Source organism: Exophiala spinifera (genome assembly GCF_000836115.1).
Source record: "Exophiala spinifera strain CBS 89968 unplaced genomic scaffold supercont1.6, whole genome shotgun sequence".
NCBI classification, from domain to species: domain Eukaryota; kingdom Fungi; phylum Ascomycota; class Eurotiomycetes; order Chaetothyriales; family Herpotrichiellaceae; genus Exophiala; species Exophiala spinifera.
The window spans coordinates 352,500-368,518 of record NW_015622518.1 but is presented as its reverse complement, the minus strand read 5'-3'; the positions used below and the strand labels follow the sequence as shown (position 1 = coordinate 368,518).

General features: G+C 51.5%; 6 protein-coding genes across 6 annotated transcripts; 2 read left to right on the top strand and 4 right to left on the bottom strand.

The window, feature by feature from the left end:
• Nucleotides 1-29: 29 nt before the first annotated feature.
• Nucleotides 30-1,005, bottom strand: PV08_08050 (pyridoxamine 5'-phosphate oxidase; the record flags this gene model as incomplete). The annotated part of the gene is made up of 2 exons (XM_016382376.1): nucleotides 30-781; nucleotides 945-1,005. The coding sequence occupies 2 exons, from the start codon at nucleotides 1,003-1,005 to the stop codon at nucleotides 30-32; spliced, it is 813 nt and encodes a 270-aa protein (XP_016233079.1).
• A 1,258-nt stretch (nucleotides 1,006-2,263) lies between these two features.
• Nucleotides 2,264-3,439, top strand: PV08_08049 (uncharacterized protein; the record flags this gene model as incomplete). Its single annotated transcript, XM_016382375.1, has 5 exons — nucleotides 2,264-2,329; nucleotides 2,476-2,544; nucleotides 2,620-2,877; nucleotides 2,953-2,998; nucleotides 3,111-3,439. 5 exons carry the CDS (start codon nucleotides 2,264-2,266, stop codon nucleotides 3,437-3,439), a joined length of 768 nt encoding a protein of 255 aa, XP_016233078.1.
• Nucleotides 3,440-4,823: 1,384 nt separating this feature from the next.
• On the bottom strand, nucleotides 4,824-8,749 carry PV08_08048 (uncharacterized protein; the record flags this gene model as incomplete). The annotated part of the gene is made up of 3 exons (XM_016382374.1): nucleotides 4,824-8,134; nucleotides 8,183-8,329; nucleotides 8,380-8,749. The coding sequence occupies 3 exons, from the start codon at nucleotides 8,747-8,749 to the stop codon at nucleotides 4,824-4,826; spliced, it is 3,828 nt and encodes a 1,275-aa protein (XP_016233077.1).
• Nucleotides 8,750-9,898: 1,149 nt separating this feature from the next.
• Nucleotides 9,899-10,509, bottom strand: PV08_08047 (uncharacterized protein; the record flags this gene model as incomplete). The annotated part of the gene is made up of 4 exons (XM_016382373.1): nucleotides 9,899-9,924; nucleotides 9,978-10,043; nucleotides 10,093-10,243; nucleotides 10,390-10,509. 4 exons carry the CDS (start codon nucleotides 10,507-10,509, stop codon nucleotides 9,899-9,901), a joined length of 363 nt encoding a protein of 120 aa, XP_016233076.1.
• A 473-nt stretch (nucleotides 10,510-10,982) lies between these two features.
• On the bottom strand, nucleotides 10,983-12,112 carry PV08_08046 (uncharacterized protein; the record flags this gene model as incomplete). The annotated part of the gene is made up of 2 exons (XM_016382372.1): nucleotides 10,983-11,963; nucleotides 12,014-12,112. 2 exons carry the CDS (start codon nucleotides 12,110-12,112, stop codon nucleotides 10,983-10,985), a joined length of 1,080 nt encoding a protein of 359 aa, XP_016233075.1.
• Nucleotides 12,113-14,925: 2,813 nt separating this feature from the next.
• On the top strand, nucleotides 14,926-15,962 carry PV08_08045 (uncharacterized protein; the record flags this gene model as incomplete). Its single annotated transcript, XM_016382371.1, has 2 exons — nucleotides 14,926-15,890; nucleotides 15,947-15,962. 2 exons carry the CDS (start codon nucleotides 14,926-14,928, stop codon nucleotides 15,960-15,962), a joined length of 981 nt encoding a protein of 326 aa, XP_016233074.1.
• Nucleotides 15,963-16,019: the final 57 nt, after the last annotated feature.

The following is a 16,019-nucleotide window of genomic DNA, read 5'->3' as shown; positions in this document are numbered from 1 at the left end:
TGATGTCGATGTGCATAGGTCATCACGTATCACGGACTCAATCTCTCAATCTTCCACTCGCCGCCATCTCGTGCTTGTCTAGTGTAGACGAACCGGTCGTGTAGCCTGCTCTCCCTCCCTTGCCAGAACTCGATCACGTCGGGAATGATCCTCAAGCCGCCCCAGAACGGCGGCACGGGGATCTGTTCTTGGCCTTCGAACCGGCGCGAAACTTCCTCGACCCTATTTTCCAACTCGAGCCTACCGTCGTTGTCGTCGTCGTCGTCGTTCTGCTCCCCCTCCCGTCGAGACGGCAGCGGTTTGAGCACACTCGTCTGCTGACTCGCCCACGCTCCGATCCTGCTCCCCCGGGCCCTGGTGTCGAAGTAGACCTGGCTCTCCTCCGGGGTGAGGCGCTCGCACACGCCCTCGACGCGCACCTGGCGTTCCAGCGGCTTCCACCAGAAACACAGGCTGGCGTGGGGGTTGGTCGCGAGGTCGGCCGCCTTCCGGCTCGTGCCGAAGTTGGAGTAGATGACGAACCCGCGCTCGTCGAGTTCCTTGAGGTACACGACGCGCGAGCTCACGCGGCCAGAGGGCAACGACGCCGTCGAGAGCGTCACCGTCTCCGGCACGCTGCCTCGCAGTTGCGCATGCGTGAACCAGCTGTGGAACTGGAGGAACGGGTCGCTGGAGAGGTCGGAGCGGTGCAGGCGCGACAAAGAGAATTGAGCAGCCTGCGACGGCGCGGGCGTGGACGTTGAACCAGGGTCCGGCAGTGCTGGTGCTTCGCCCGGTGCGACTTTTTGGGCGGGCGCGAAGAGGTGTCAGTGTCAGCTGGGTACGTGATTTTCAAATGGTATTGTATGTGGGATTGGGAATGGTATGGAACGTAAGGATGTTATTGATTGATTGATTGATTGCCCTTGCTCTGGCAATGAGCTTTTGACTCGTGTAAAACTTACATATCAATTTGTTATGGTTCTGCGGAGGCCGAGACTCACCGGCGTCTGCTTTGGTCGCCATGGCTTGATGTAGCATTGGAATGGTGCTTGTCGTTGTGTTTGTGGTGATGACGACTCTTGTCCTCGTGTTTGTTCTTGTATGTCGAGAGGGAAATAAAAGACTCGAGCGAGAAAGTATCAGGGGTGCTCGACTTGACATATATCCAGAAGTTCGCCAGAGCCCTGAATGAGTCTTGAGGCACTTTTTTCGAAGAGGTGGACACACCACGAACAGGAGGGCTAAGCCGGACAAATCAAAATATACCGAATCGAAGAAGCGTGTGATAATTTATCCTAAATGAGTGAATTGGAAGTGTTGTCCCATGCAAGGATTTAGCAATGAGTGTGTCGTGTTGTGCGATGAGTCGTTGCTCTGTCTCATCTCATGACTCTCGTACTGTGCGCTTCGTATGCACTGCGGACTCTGCGCCGATGACTCCACAGGTGCGAATATAGACGTCATTTGAAAATGGGATAGCGTCACGTGTGATTTCCGTATTCGCATTCGTATTCGTATGTGAGGGGAATATCACGTGACTTATTCTTCCATGTTGACGTGATCATTCCGTCTCGTACTCCGAACTCCCTCTCTGTACCAAAGTCCCCTCTCTTCAGGATCCTCTCTGTACGGAGTAACTTGCATTAGTTAGCTTGCTCAAAGCTTAGAACCTCTGCTGTTGTTACTCTTACCTAGTACGATACTGTACTGGACCTCACCAAACCTACCTACGGATACGAATTCCAAGTATCAAGAGACTTGACTACCCCTCCATTCTTCAACTCCAACTCCCCCGTTTCATCATTTTCAGCCCCCAATCCTGCAACCTGAGCTCGTGCTCTTTCTTGGTCCAGGTTCTTTTCGACTCTCTTACCGAGTTCATACACACTCGCCTCTCTAGGACTTTTGTCACCGCATTCTACCGACGGACGTACCACAGCACGCGACGCCTTGGCGAGTCTCAAACGGCCAACACATCACAACCACCACCACCACACGCACGACACCATACGCCCCCTGCAGGACTCGATCAGAAGCCAGACGGCGAGAGCGAGAGCGAAACAAGGAACGCCCGAATCCAGACTCCAAAGACCAAGCATCAGGCACACCTCAAACGAACCCTTGTGCAGTAGCTCTTCAGCCTCACTGGCCCTGGCCTATCCTGAGTTGATCTGAACTTTTGTGGTTTATTCAATCATCGCACTCGTGTGCACAAATCATCCCACTATATATCTTTCGGCCTAACAAACCCCTCCGCCTTACCTTTTTCTTCTCCTTCGCTATGCCTCCTACAGTTCCTCAAATCGATACGAGGACTTCCAGTGCCCCCAAGTCTCGAAACACTATGGTATGTTCACTTTTTGCACAGATTCAGTGATGACCCAGACATTCCTTTCCCCGCCAATTTTCGTTTCTTCCTCTCCCCGGCTCAAACGACGCTATTTGGTTCCCCGAATTGCAGCTAACCGCAGCGCACCTTACGCTGTACTGTAGACTCCTATATCTGCTCAACCGCTCGGCGAAGAAGAGATCAAGGCCTTCAAGGATGTCTTTGCACTGTTTGTAAGTTGATTCATGATCAATTATCTGGTTTCATTCGTATTTTTATCTCGCATCATCGGCTCACAATTACTCCAGGATAAGGATAACAGCGGTAAGTCTTCGACCGTCCGGGCTAGCCAACTTCTGTCATCAGGCTGCCAAATCGTTGCTCTTCGTCACATGCCGGCGCTGTTTCCATCTTATTCATTTACACGCCCGCCTATTCATTGTTTATCACGGACCACGTTTACTCAGACATATGGGTTATGTTTAGGAACCATCACCGCCTCTGAACTTGGCGAAATCATGCACTCTTTGGGCCAAAACCCATCGGACTCTGAATTGCAAGATATGGTCAGTTTAGATCTGCTTCTTTCCTCCTTTCCGTCTGTGAATTATGCCATACTGACGTCTCGGATCTCTTTCTAGATCAACGAAGTCGATATCGACAATTCAGGCGCCATAGACTTTGACGGTACGGCCCAATTTTTTTCTTGCGAGCACCTTTCCTTTCCTTTCCCCCCAGATGCCGCGTTGCCGTTCCCTCATGTTCAAAGGGCTTCTGATCTAACCTTTTTTGGGTGCAGAATTCCTCAAGATGATGTCTACAACCGTCAAAGCGACCCATTTCGCCGACGAAACCCGCGCCGCCTTCAACGTCTTCGACAAGGACGGCAGCGGCACCATCTCAGCCGACGAGTTGCGTCAAGTCATGAAGTCCATTGGTGAAAATCTCACCGACGCCGAAATCGACGAGATGATTCGCGAAGCCGACAAGGATCACAATGGATCCATAGACTGTGCGTTATTACTTGTCTTTCCTCTCTTTTTCTTGCCACCGTACCTCCTCTCCTTCGGTCTTGATCAAGGAACGCTGTTTTTGCTGACGTTGGGTTGTTTCTCGACATGGGTATAGACGAAGAATTCGTCCAACTCCTCTCTCCAAAGCCATAAAACCGGTCCCAGCCGACGAGACGAGTACATTGTTAGCAGGTTCGCTTCAATATCGGATTGACTGTCGTCAAGCCGGCACCAGCACCGGCACCAGAACGGGTTCACCGGTGCCCGCAAATTTATTCACCTATCCAGAACAAGTCATGACTCGCGGGGATACTTTCGACGTTGCCTCTGCATCCACGATCCCCAAATGCTTCTCCTTATACCCAAACATGTCAGTTACCTCCTCAGGTACTTAGGCAGTACGCCCTCGAGTTGCGTTTTCGACTTGCGTTTCGACGGACGCAGATATCTATCTATTGTCACCCCTGCCACATAGAATGGGTATTTTATTTTGTTGACAGTAGTCCATAGTCTGGAATATAATAACTCGGCTGTTACAAAATATGATATGATGGCATCTTGTACCTTTGTGAACTTTCCAGAGAGCAAAGAATCAAAAAGGGCACGGGTGGCACACAACACAACTCGACACGACAACGGACGAAACCCTACAGAATCAACATCAACTCAAAAAGAATAAAAAAGGGTAACACGGTTCGTCATACAAGATAGACGAGTTTTTAAAACTCCTTTCTCATTGCTTCGCGGGAACTAGACGGTGAGAGGGTAGAGCCGCCATGATATTTGGGCCTGGCCTCAGTCAAGCACGACACACAAGACCTGATATCAGCATCGAGAAAACCCCAATCAGACCCCCGACCCTGGCCCCCTCTTCACGATCCTTCTTGGATGGTAAAAATGGAACCGTGCTTCACATGGTCACTTTTCGACTCGTGCCCATTATTCCTCTCTCTCTCTCTCTCTCTCTCGCGGGGAGTAGTGACTCACTATCCCGCTTTGCCTAACACAAAGCAATAAACACAGGGACCAGAAAAGTCCATCCCCCAGTCCGATCGAAGGTTTGGCAGCGGCACTCGAAAACGAGAGACAGGTCACCTCCCGTGCGAGTACCGTGCTTGCGAAGTGTGTACCTCACTACTGCTTAGACTCTGACGGTCCGCTTTGGCCCTCTTGACCCCGTGTTCGTATTTGTGACAAGGTCGAAGATAAAAAAAAAGAACAAAAAAACCATACTAAAAGTCCAGTGTTGTGTGTCCCCAAAAAAAACAAGGGCACCGGCGCGGCATTGTTGGGTATTACAATGCCCGAAATATGCACATGAAGCATGGAATACAGGAAACAAGCACGATGGTGTGACTGCCTCTGCGGCATGGTGATGGGGAGATACCCTCACATCCCATTCCACAAAATGCTGTTGTAACAATTCTGACGGCCCGTAGCCTCATTTTCCGTCTCCCGCCCACTTTCTTCTCCCGAAATGAACTTCTCCGAGTAATATCTCAGTGCGTCTTGGATGCCTGTCGAACCCGTGGCCCATCTCGATTTCTGCTGCGTTTACCTACGTGCGACGCGCCGGAGTTTCCGCCGTTCCGGTGTTGTGACTTACCACCACTGCTTGGTGGTGCACTTTTAACTGGAATATCTTTTCTGATAGGTTTTGTCTGCCCTGGGAGGCGGATCAAGGCGTATTGTTGCTTCGACGGTCCATGCCACTCCCGCAGATTGTTCACCATGAAGGGGTGTCTGGAGACAGGGTCGACAGGCGCTGGAGCAATTCTCGAGGCAAATGACGGCGCCCACTGAATTGGAGGTGCCCCCGTGGGCAATTCGATAATCGGCAAAGACCCTGGTTCCCGATCCTCGAAGAGATCATCCTCGCTTTCCACATCTTTCGTCGCTATTGACACTTCAGTCACGGGGATGCCAGAATCGGCATCGACCGGCATGGACACTGATGCGGCAGGTACAAGTACATGTTGAACATCGAGAGGCTCTCGGGAGGAAGGGGCAATCGCTAGAGCTGCCGAGGCAAAGTGAACAGGTTCTGGTACCGGAGAGGACTTCTTGCCCAGCAATCCATTGAATCTTTCTTGCCAGGAAGGGTTCTGTACGATTGGAGTGGAGGCAGACCTGAACGACTGCGGTGGGGCTGAAACCCTCGCCGCCCAAGTCAACGGTGTATGTGATACATCAGCTGGTTGTACCGGTGTCGGACTTGGGGGCGTAGGTGGCATTACAGGAGGCAGTTTGACTACCGCCTTTGCCGGCGGGAAGTGCACCTTGGGACTTCGTAAGTCTCCATCAAAAGCGGGATGGAAGCTTGAGTACTCTTCTGCCGGGGGCGGTGATGGTGATCTTGGCGGCTCGGGGTGGCTGTAAGTGAATGCTCGTCGGTCCTGTGGTGGAACACCAATTGGCTGTGGAAAGAAGCGAGATCCTCGTCCACCAGGCCCACTCATCATTCGTGACCCCATATCTGTGCCTGGTATGGTGCCTACAGCACCAAACAGGTTTGATGCAGGCACAGCAGACTCTGCAATGTTGGCGACATGCCGCTGACCAGCCTGGTCGCCGACATGCACTTGCTTCCAAGTCTCGTTGAAGGTGTACTGAGGACCTTGTCGGACTCCGGTGCGTAGCTCCTCTTCTCGCCGAGCCACCAATTCACGTTGCAGTCTTTCATTCTCAGCTCGCTCTTGTTGTCCCGCAACTTGGTGAAAATTCGCCCACGCATCAATAGCATGAGGCTTAGGGGGGTTCTGGAGGCTATGGACAGCGCCAGGGCCGTGAGCTTGTTGAGAATGGGGGGGAGCGATCGGGGCGGGCTTGGTAGTGGGAAAGAGTGAGTCAGCTTCGCTATCAGCGGCTAACGGGCCTTGATCGGGAGATGCCAGAGGCTGATATGAGAACGATCGACTCTCAGGCGCTGCATGATTCACATACTGGGCCTGTGGTGATCGACCAGTATGCGGCGTCCTTCCATTCATCCAGCCTTGAACCGACGAAGATGTCCGGGACAGATCTTGTGGCGCATATCCCGCCAGTCCATGGTCGAACGTACCATTTCCAAGTGCAGATTTACTGGATATTCCCCATAGATTGGCTCCCTGGGGCGAACGGTGGTCGGAGCGCAAATCTCCCCATCCACTTCTTGCGTCATTCCCTGAAGAGCTAGGCTTGGGCAATTTCGGACTCGGCTCTGAAGAGGCAACCGGCTCTTGACCACTTGATTTTCGCAATTCTGGAACAGATCGAACGCCATTTACCACTGGAGAAGGCATTTGTGAGGTTTCTTGCTTAGACTCCTCTAAACCTGCAGAATCCAGCTTGACTCGTACAGGCAATTTCTGGGAATCTTGTTGCCGAGATAACGAACCTCCAAGCTTCTTAACCGAGTCCAAGGGATGGACCTTCATCATGCCATATTGCTGGGGCTCTCCAGATGCCAGAGGTTGTGGAGGTTTGGGAGGTGAATGAGTGGTGGCATGCACCGCGGACGCTGCGGACTCTTCAGCAGCTTTCTTAGACTCTTTTCCCGTACCCGCATCCTCCACAGTCTTTTCTTCCGCATGCTTCTTCGTCAGTTTAGGGTCGGGACCGAGAGAGGCCAACTTTTGCCTAATGCGTTCCCGTTTCTCAGCTTCCAGTCGTTGCTCTTCTTCGATCTTGCGTCGTTTTGCACGCTCAATATTTTCTTTCATCAAGGCTTTCTGTTGAGCACGTTGTACCTCAAGATCAGCATCGCTTGGTGGAGCAGAGCCTGCCGGCATCTGATCTGTGGCGCCGCGCGATTGGTAAGCTGGAACCTGCGTCTGCGATGAGGGGCCATCCTTAGAGCTGGGTCGAACAAGGGACTCGACATCGCTTTTAGACGGTCCAAAGACTGAAGTTGGTGTTTCGCCTGATTTGAAGGACATTCGTCGACCAAATGATCCACTGCCACCAGAAACGGTGGATGATGCTCTACGTCGTGCTTGATCTGTGCTTGTGCGATGTGTCTGGAACGCTGCGGAAGGCTCAGCAGGAGCGTGTGGATCTGTTTGACTAGGCCTTTGAAGGACAGCAGGGGCTCGGAAGCCTTGATCGTTCCTGGACATTCGTCTGCGACCTTCCGGCACAGCCTCGTATCGTCCTGAGGTCGGCACAAACAACTCGCGTGGTGGACCAGGAATCGCATCGCGCCAAGCACGATTGAAGTCATCAGCCGAGATTTCTGTTGCAGGAGAAGGTGCTGTGAGGCCTGTCGGTGGTTGTGCGTAGTTCTGTGAAGAGAAGCGGCCTTGTGGTGGTGGTACAGGCTGTGGATTGATCGCAATGGGAGATACCTTGTCCACGGGAGGTAATGCTGCCCATGGTGATTTGGCCGGTGCCACCGCAGGGGTCGATTTCGAAGAACCGTTCGAAGTTTTCTCTGACTGGGTCTTGGTCTGTAGGTTGGCAACCTTTTGGGCATGTTGTCTTTCGGCACTGGCCCCGAGTTTTAACACTGTGGCATTGGGACCGACGGAGCTTGTGAAATGCGGTGCTGGGGGTTTGGGAGGTGCAGCAGGCTTGGGCTTCTCGTCAGCGTCTGAAGTAGTTGCCGATTTCTGCTTTGCCTGGGGAAGGACTTCGATGGGGGTCAATGTGCTCTTCGTGCCGTCATTCCATTCAATCGTTTCCGGCGCCCAGTCATCCTCGTCGTCATCAATGTCTGCCCATTTTGCCTCTTTCCCCTCACCATCTGCCTGAATCCGCGACGTCAAGTGAATACCGTATTGCTGCTTAAGCTCTTCGTCGGTGAGATGTTTCGTTGAAGGTTGAGGTGTGACTTCATGTCTGTCAGCGGGAAAGTCGAAATATCCATGGAAGGTCTTACCTCTGTTCTTGTTCCACACTTGCATAGGGTCCGGCGTAGCACTCTTGTAAGACTTGCCCTGTGTTTGCAAAGCACTGGTTGTCTTTGCGACTAGACGTGGTCGACTAGAGGAAGTGAGTGATGAAGCGGACAACGTGGGAAGAGTGACTGAGAACATCATATTAGCCTGGTCACGCGAGACAAAGTTGAACATATACCTTTGTCCATGCCTTTGGCGGCAGCATTTGCGGCGACGACTTTAGGTACCGAGTACTTTGCGAAACTCACAGGTTTAGCGGTGAATTTCTTGAGTGGTTTCGACTCAGCAGGTTTGTCTCCGGTGACACTGCCATCAGCTCGGCTGGTGTCGGTGTCAGAACGTCCTGAGGCATCCTCCAAGTCGTCCATCTTGAGATTCGCAAGGGTATGTGTTCCATTCTCTTTGGGTGCAACCTCCCCAACACCAATTTCGTCCCCGGAAACTTTGATATCAGGTGTGGATGTGGTCGCAGGTGCGTCGGAGGACGAAAGGTTGTCGCCCGCCGACTGAGATTGGTTTACCACATCTTGTGCACTCTGCTGTGCCATAACCTCCTTGGAACTATGCGGTGAATGTCAGACGGTGGACAAGAGGACAGGCAGTGACAGGCCACAGGGTAAGTTACTGTTAAAGACCTGAGTCTGCCACGATTGCCGGCCTGGAGTCGGAGGGTCGGATGGCGCACAGGAGCGCCGAGAGATCGCAATCGCTTCGGGGAAAAGGGAATAGAGAGAGTCGAGGATGAGCGTGCTCTCCGGGCTAAGAGGAAGAAAGCAAACGCAAAGGCGATTTCGTAGTGATTGAGTCAGTCTGAGATAGGAGGCTGCGCAAGTCATAGTCCCAAAATGCGCAGCGTACCTGGGCTTGGCGGAGACCGGGGCCTGCTTATGTAAGGCCCCTTCACCCTCGGCCTAGAGACACTATTGAAGTCTCGCTTCAATTATTGGGCGCTCCTTCCACTACGAGTATTTCCTCCGTCTTTCAACCCTGCTCGACTCTACGAGTGCCCTTAAACATCAGGCCCGCAGTTCAAGTACGCGACCTCGTGTTGGCTTCTAGATCAGGTATTCGTCTCAAAGGACGCAGCAGAGTTCCCTCTCTATCCCATCGACGGGTCCTTGAGCCAACACCTCGATCCTGATCATCAGCCTTATATCACTTGTTCTTCTATCAACGCGGCTGAACGTTCCGAGACTAGAAGATCACTTTGGTAGAGCTGCTCCGGCCAAACATCTTCGGGCGAACACGCACAGCCATGCGACATGATTGGAGTAACAGCACGTGAAAAGTAGCATCCGCGGTAGGGCCATGCGGTCATGTCGTTTTACGATCAAGGACACGCGACTCAACTTCCTCCATGTGTGTGTTGGCCGCGAGACTCACCTTCAGGAGGTTGTCTGGCCACGCATCGAGTAAGCTTCTGGCAAGGGGTGGTTGAAACCCTGAGACTTGATCGCTCCCCTTCCAACCATAGTGGGTCTTGGTGATGTACCAGTCGAAGTAACTGCTCCTAGCATTCGGCGTCGACCTCGAAGAAGAACACGAGAATAGATTCATCGTCAAAGAACTGCTTTCCCATATCTTCAGATGAACCCAGAGAGGTAGAGCGTCATTCTCGGGCAAACTCGAATAACTCTTTATTTTTGTTTTATGTACAAGCTGTTCCGAAACTAACTCTAGTCCACCATGCGAATAACTTAATGAGCATTGTTCTTGTGATGTCCTGTGTAAAGATTAGTCAATCCGTTCTCCAGCCGTGGGTGCCTCGTAACCTACTCAGGTGGAAGTAGTATTCCATGCTATAGCCCAAGGTCATGATGCCGAAAATGACGTGCCAGATTGCTACTCTCTATCAGTATCTCTTGAATTTCTCCGGGTCCTCCTCACGTACGGGCAGCAGATGGGTTCTTGCCGAAGTATTTTGCTTGATACCAGCCCAATGGTCCACTAGGTGCTCTTTGCGGCGCAGGCCCTTTGGGTAATTGTTCGTAAAACTTGGCAATTTTGGCCATGCGCTGTGCATTTGCAGCAGCTCCGAGCCCCTACACTCCCAATCAGAGATATGTCCATGACTGATTACAAGGTAGCCGCGGGGGGTTGATTTTTCGGGAAAAGTCGCTTCGCTCGAACTCGGTAGGAAAGGTACTTTTCACAATGACGCAGGCGATTGTCTGAGATTTGAACTTACAGATGGGTTTGCAACCTTTTGTAACGAGACGTTAATATGGTTACAAGCAAGCTGGGGAAGATTTGCACTTGCCTTAGGAGGAACCAGAGTTGACACGCCTCGGCGGATGACGAACGACATTTTGAGCTGAGAGAACCGATCAGCAGGCACACAGGGAGGCACAAGTCAGTTGAAGCGTACAGGAGACTCAAAAGCGATGTTAGGCTGTTTTCAATGGTGACCGAAGCTGTTTGCATCAATGTAGTCCCGGTCGAAGCTCCAGCTTGATCTCCCTTCCATCGCAGCCAAGACATGAACGGTGTCCATAACAGGCAAGTATGCCGCGGAAGTTTGACTTAGTAATCAATCTCAACCACCAATCTTTCGAGAACTACAGTTTCTGTATACATACAACGGCCACACCATGGGTCTCACGATGGTCGGCAAAGAGGCATGCGCCCTCCTTCTACTTCGAATCCGCTAGCGTACAATGCTAGCCGATGACACCTTAACTCTGGCATCTGCAAATTATGAACTTCGCTAGAGCAGCTGTCATCATGCAGTCCGTAAGAACTTGCATGGCCTCTGCCCATAACTACACTCTCAAACACAGTTCAGCATGCCCTCATGCGAGTCGGTGATGTTTCTCCGCGTCCATTTGGCGCTGGCGGAGTGTAGAACAAAGTATCTTCCATGCTGCTGTTTGCATTCACAAAATTTTCAGGGTTGATGCCTGTGCTGGAGGTCTGTAGAGGTAAAATGAGGCTGTTATCCGCCGCGTGGATTTTGGCTGCAAGAACGAGAGTATGGCCCTCACCAGAATTGCCTCTCCCGGATGGCCCCGACACTTGACTGGTTCCTGGCCTGGAGGGAAACAGTTTGGGGAACATCCTCTGCAGGGGAGTGCGAAGCATCGGTAAGTTTGCACATATGATACCCAGGCCGGCCTCGATAGTTGTCCATATAGTTGATACAAACGACCCGGCAGTGGCATCCGAGCCAGAAGCTGAAGAGTACAGCGTCGTGAGGCGTGAGATCGATGCCACACAGACGATAACGCCCAGACCAAAGACACAAATCAACGCGAACTTCTGCCGCGCCGGTAGCCTAAGTCTGAGGACCACCGGAGGAACCATGAGAACGATTGTAACATCCGTCAGAATATTGTAGATGGCGTTGCTATACCAAAGTGCATACAGGTCGACGCAAGTGACATTGCCTTTCCAACGTTCCCAGGCTCCACTGATCGGGTCACATTGCAGTAGTGTTGCCGCGGTGAAGGAAACGCATGCGCATACCACTACTAATATCAATGCCCAGCACAGCCGAACAAACCAAACGCGATCGGTGAAGATGCGTCGGTAGAGGAACAGGATCGATATCTTCGTGCAATTGATAGTGAGCTTATAAAATATCTGGAGGAGGAAGAAGGACTTCATGAAACTCGCGTTAGTTGCGTGCTGGGCCACTGGATCAAACTGGAGTCTCACCTTCAATGCCTGAGAAGCTTGCTGTGAGTCTAGCGTTTCCAATGGCCTTCCGTAACCATGGTTCACTGCGGCAATAGTTGCACCACATTGTGTGATGAAGAATACCTTGAGATTGTCAGTAGACAGCGGGAGCAAATGGATTATCTACTTGCCACAGCAAGTAAGGTCGAATAGTCGTCCAGTCCCAGTCTGCCCAGCATGTTCAAACGCGAGAAAATTCGGTTAAGCACCAAGACAAAAGCCACTACAGGCATGACGATCGATGGGACAGCCAACTGAACTCCGCGTCCTCTCATCCCGAAATCTTCGGAGGTGCAACGCTGACACTCCGCTTCAGTCATAGCGGGAAGGAATGGCAACAACAAAAGACAATGACTTTGGTATTCCAGACTTTATGGGACAATAGATTTAAGGGCAGAATTCGACATGATATAGAAAAAGTGAACCGGCGTCGATAACAGAACCTGGATGGTTCTCGGACAGGAGAGACGTCGAGGAGAAAGCAGGCAACAGACCTATAAGAATGTCCCTTTGCAGACCTGATCCTCATGGTGCATCTGGCTCCCCATTCCAGTACCTTTGTCTCTACTCCTGGGCATCTCTCCTCGTGCTTTAGATCAAGCTTGCTTGTCCCTATTGTCATCAAAGACGGATGAGTTGCTGGGCAATGCAGCGGCAGTCAAACCATGAATTCTCAGGACGGCGGCAGGATGGCCGGCCCTCGAAGTGCATGATACATCATATCGAAGAGCGATGTATTCCTTGGAGTCGTCGCACATGAAATGTAGAATAGATCACCGGACTTAATGAAGCAGAGTTGGATGGTCAACCGATTTGCAGCTGTGATAAGATTTTGATATCGGCCCAGATCACCGCAAATAATGAACAAGTCATCAAGATTTCAGAATTTTCGGCAAGGACAGACGGGCGGCTCGGTCAGGGATGGCATGGACTCGAGGTGATAACGCTGTTTGTGTGGTCCGATCTAGCGTCGTATGCAGTCTGCCTCGATATGTGCAACGGTTTATTGGACGTCGGAGCATATCCAAGTTGTGACTTTCCATTCTGCTTGCGAATTTTAGTTGACACCTAAGACTTGTTCCAATTTTTTTTTTATGCCTGTCAATCAATGTGGGTGAAATCTGGACGCCGCACATTTTGACTCAGGGTGTCGAGGTGTTGTTGGCTTTGTTGCAAATCCGTACCAATGGAGGCGTAGCCAGAGGCTGCCTCAATTTGCTTTCAACGTACCTCAATCAGACACGTAATAAAATAAAATCGACTCGAGTATGAGTCAGCAATTGATAACACGATCTCAAACCGGAACTACTGGGGATGAACTCCCAGTACCACAGAACACATGTCTGTCGGAATGAGGGCCGATCGTAGTGCGCTAGGACAAACCTGTCGCTGTTCTTGAGCGGAGTTCATATGCCACCAGGGCACCTCGATTGCACAGCTGCTAGCTGGAGGAAGCTCGAGCCTATCACTCCGGGGGTTGATTTTGGGACAAAGAAGGCATTGAGGTCAGCCGATTGCTGACGAGAGTCAATTGACACAGCCTGACTCTGGAGGTTTGGAAGTAAGGAAAAATTCCGCCGTAAGTAACTGTGAGCGATGGGAATGTTGGTCTATGCGCGCGGCAAACATCGCGTCTTAACTATCCCCATTGAAGGTCTTACCAAGGAAGATCAATCTGGATAGCGGTGTCTCAGCAGGGCAATGCCAGACTCATGATGTCGAGATTCGCAAACCTGCCACTTGACCTGCAGTTATCGGTGGCGAGAGAATCCTGAACAAGGTTCATCAACTGCAAAATGAGCCCAGAGAACGCTTCGTTCGTCTTAGGGAGAGAATTCCACTATCACGTCAAAGTCTTCTTACTACTCTTCAAACAACCTACCTCCGTTCAATCCCTGCAGCGAAGAAACGAAAATTGAGAGTCCAAGGCTCTCAAGGCTCCTGTTGAGAAACAGCCATGAACGCCCCGGTCAACGATACGACATACACAGATTACCTGGATACATGTCTCATATATCCAAGAGAGACTTGCTACTACAGAGGTCATGCACAGCTCAACTCCAGTCGGTAATTGCATCCAATTCAACCCAGGTTCATCCTCCTCCTCCTCCACGATAAAGTGAGGTACCAGACATCCAGGAAGGTCTTGACTTGTATACTCTTTTCAGGTACACCTTCGTCCACCGACCAATACGGAGCAGAGAAGTATATAGATACACACACACACACACACACACACACACACACACACACACACACACACACACACACACACACACACACACACACACACACACACACACACACAACAAACAACTCCAGAGCGCGGCTGTCTTTACTTGATTCATCTCAAGCAACCTCATGAACACATCCTAAGTCGATGCTCCAAGAGCGGACATCTTGTCTAGACAGAACATCATTCTCATATCTGGATAATGGCGAAAAGTCGTCCCAACGGGTCACACATTATGTGGCACCCAGGAGTTGTAATGATTACTGGACACTCAATCACTTATTCAAGTTTAACAGTATTCACTGATGTTTGGGACATGTTGTAACATGGTAACAAGCTCTTCAGCCTTGAATACGTGAATAACCCTGGGCGTCCGCTGGCAGTGATGTTCACAAGCTGTTTACACCATGACCTTCATCAACATATTCATACTCATCACCCGGCTTCCAAAAAATTCCGTCAAACAACTTCTAGCTTTGCAAACGGTTGCTGTACTTTAAGCAATCAACATTCTACCTTCTTGCTGAACAGCTCAATCTATCTTCTTGATTCGGTCTCCTCTGGACTGCAGTGGTCTGCCGAACTGAACAAAGGGCAGTCCCCCATCTCAACCAATGCCGAAACCGGGCGCCGACCCCTTCCCTGAGAAGAACGTCTTGGTAAGCATTCTCTTAACTCTTCAGGCCCTCACCGTCTTAACGTGGTTTCAGACGTCAGGTCCTAAGAAGGCCTTTTTTTTTGGATACCTCCTCAAGACCCGAAGTCAGAGATCTCGACCTCAACCCCTCAAAATCGCAAGCCCTCCGGCCTACGATGGACCCCCGTGCTGTTGAATTCGTGCCAGGGGCCGAGGAACACAACCAGAGACGGGCGGAACCCTTCAACCCACAAGCACGTCCATTTGTACCTAGAGATCCTCGAGTGGCACCTGAGACACAAGAGACTGCTCACGTGGAGCGACCAGAGCGAACGTTCGAACGAAGACTCGCCTGGATTGTCGACTGCAGCGATGGGTTTGATTATACGAGTGCAGTACCTACAGGCATGTCGCTTACACAGGAGCCGAAACTTTTTTGGGAGAACGGTCTGCAATACTGGACAAAGTCCAAAAACTGGGTCCACCACATCAACTTCTTCGGCGAGGCAGTATATACAAAGTCGGCCACCAACCCTGCTACCACAATTGCGGTGTTGAAGGCCTCCTCGAAATGGATAGTAAAGCATGATCCGTTTAAGTCACGAAACCATTTCGTGGTCACCAAGGCATCTCGTCTCTTAGACCCGGTCAAGTACTATGGCAAGCCGGAAGTGCTCAACAGCCTCAGTGGTACCGCACTTGAGAACGCTTGCATGGGGCAGTGTGTCAAGTTCTATGCCGAGGTCGGCACCTGGCTGGAGGACGATTATGATGAAGACGAGCATGAACCATGCATCGATAGTCTTGACCCAGACAAATACTGGGGAGGCCAGACCATCATCAACGGCTGCAGCCCTGGGTTTCCAACCCGCGTGGATATCCTCAGCGCCGGGACCGAGGAACGATTGGCCATCGACAAGGCCCGTCAAGCCGCGGTGAAGAGTCGTATCGCGCGTGGCCCAGCCAAGTCAAGGTTGTCAAAGTGCTACATCTCCTTCGACAATGAGGATGGGCTTCCAGGAGCAGTCGTCTCCAGGAATGTATACTCGCAGCGTGGGTCATCCGGCCCCGTCAGCCTCGCACAAACGGCTGCACCTGCTGAAGTGGCCCTGAGTGACCAACCATCCCCGAGTCAAAATACGTATATGTGGAGGGAAGAGTTCCGTCGTCGACTCGACGCGTTCGGGCCTCCTCTAGCATCATGGGCGGATGATGTGGAGGATGATGATGAGGAGGAGGAGGAGGAGGAGGAGGAGGAGGAGGAGGAGGA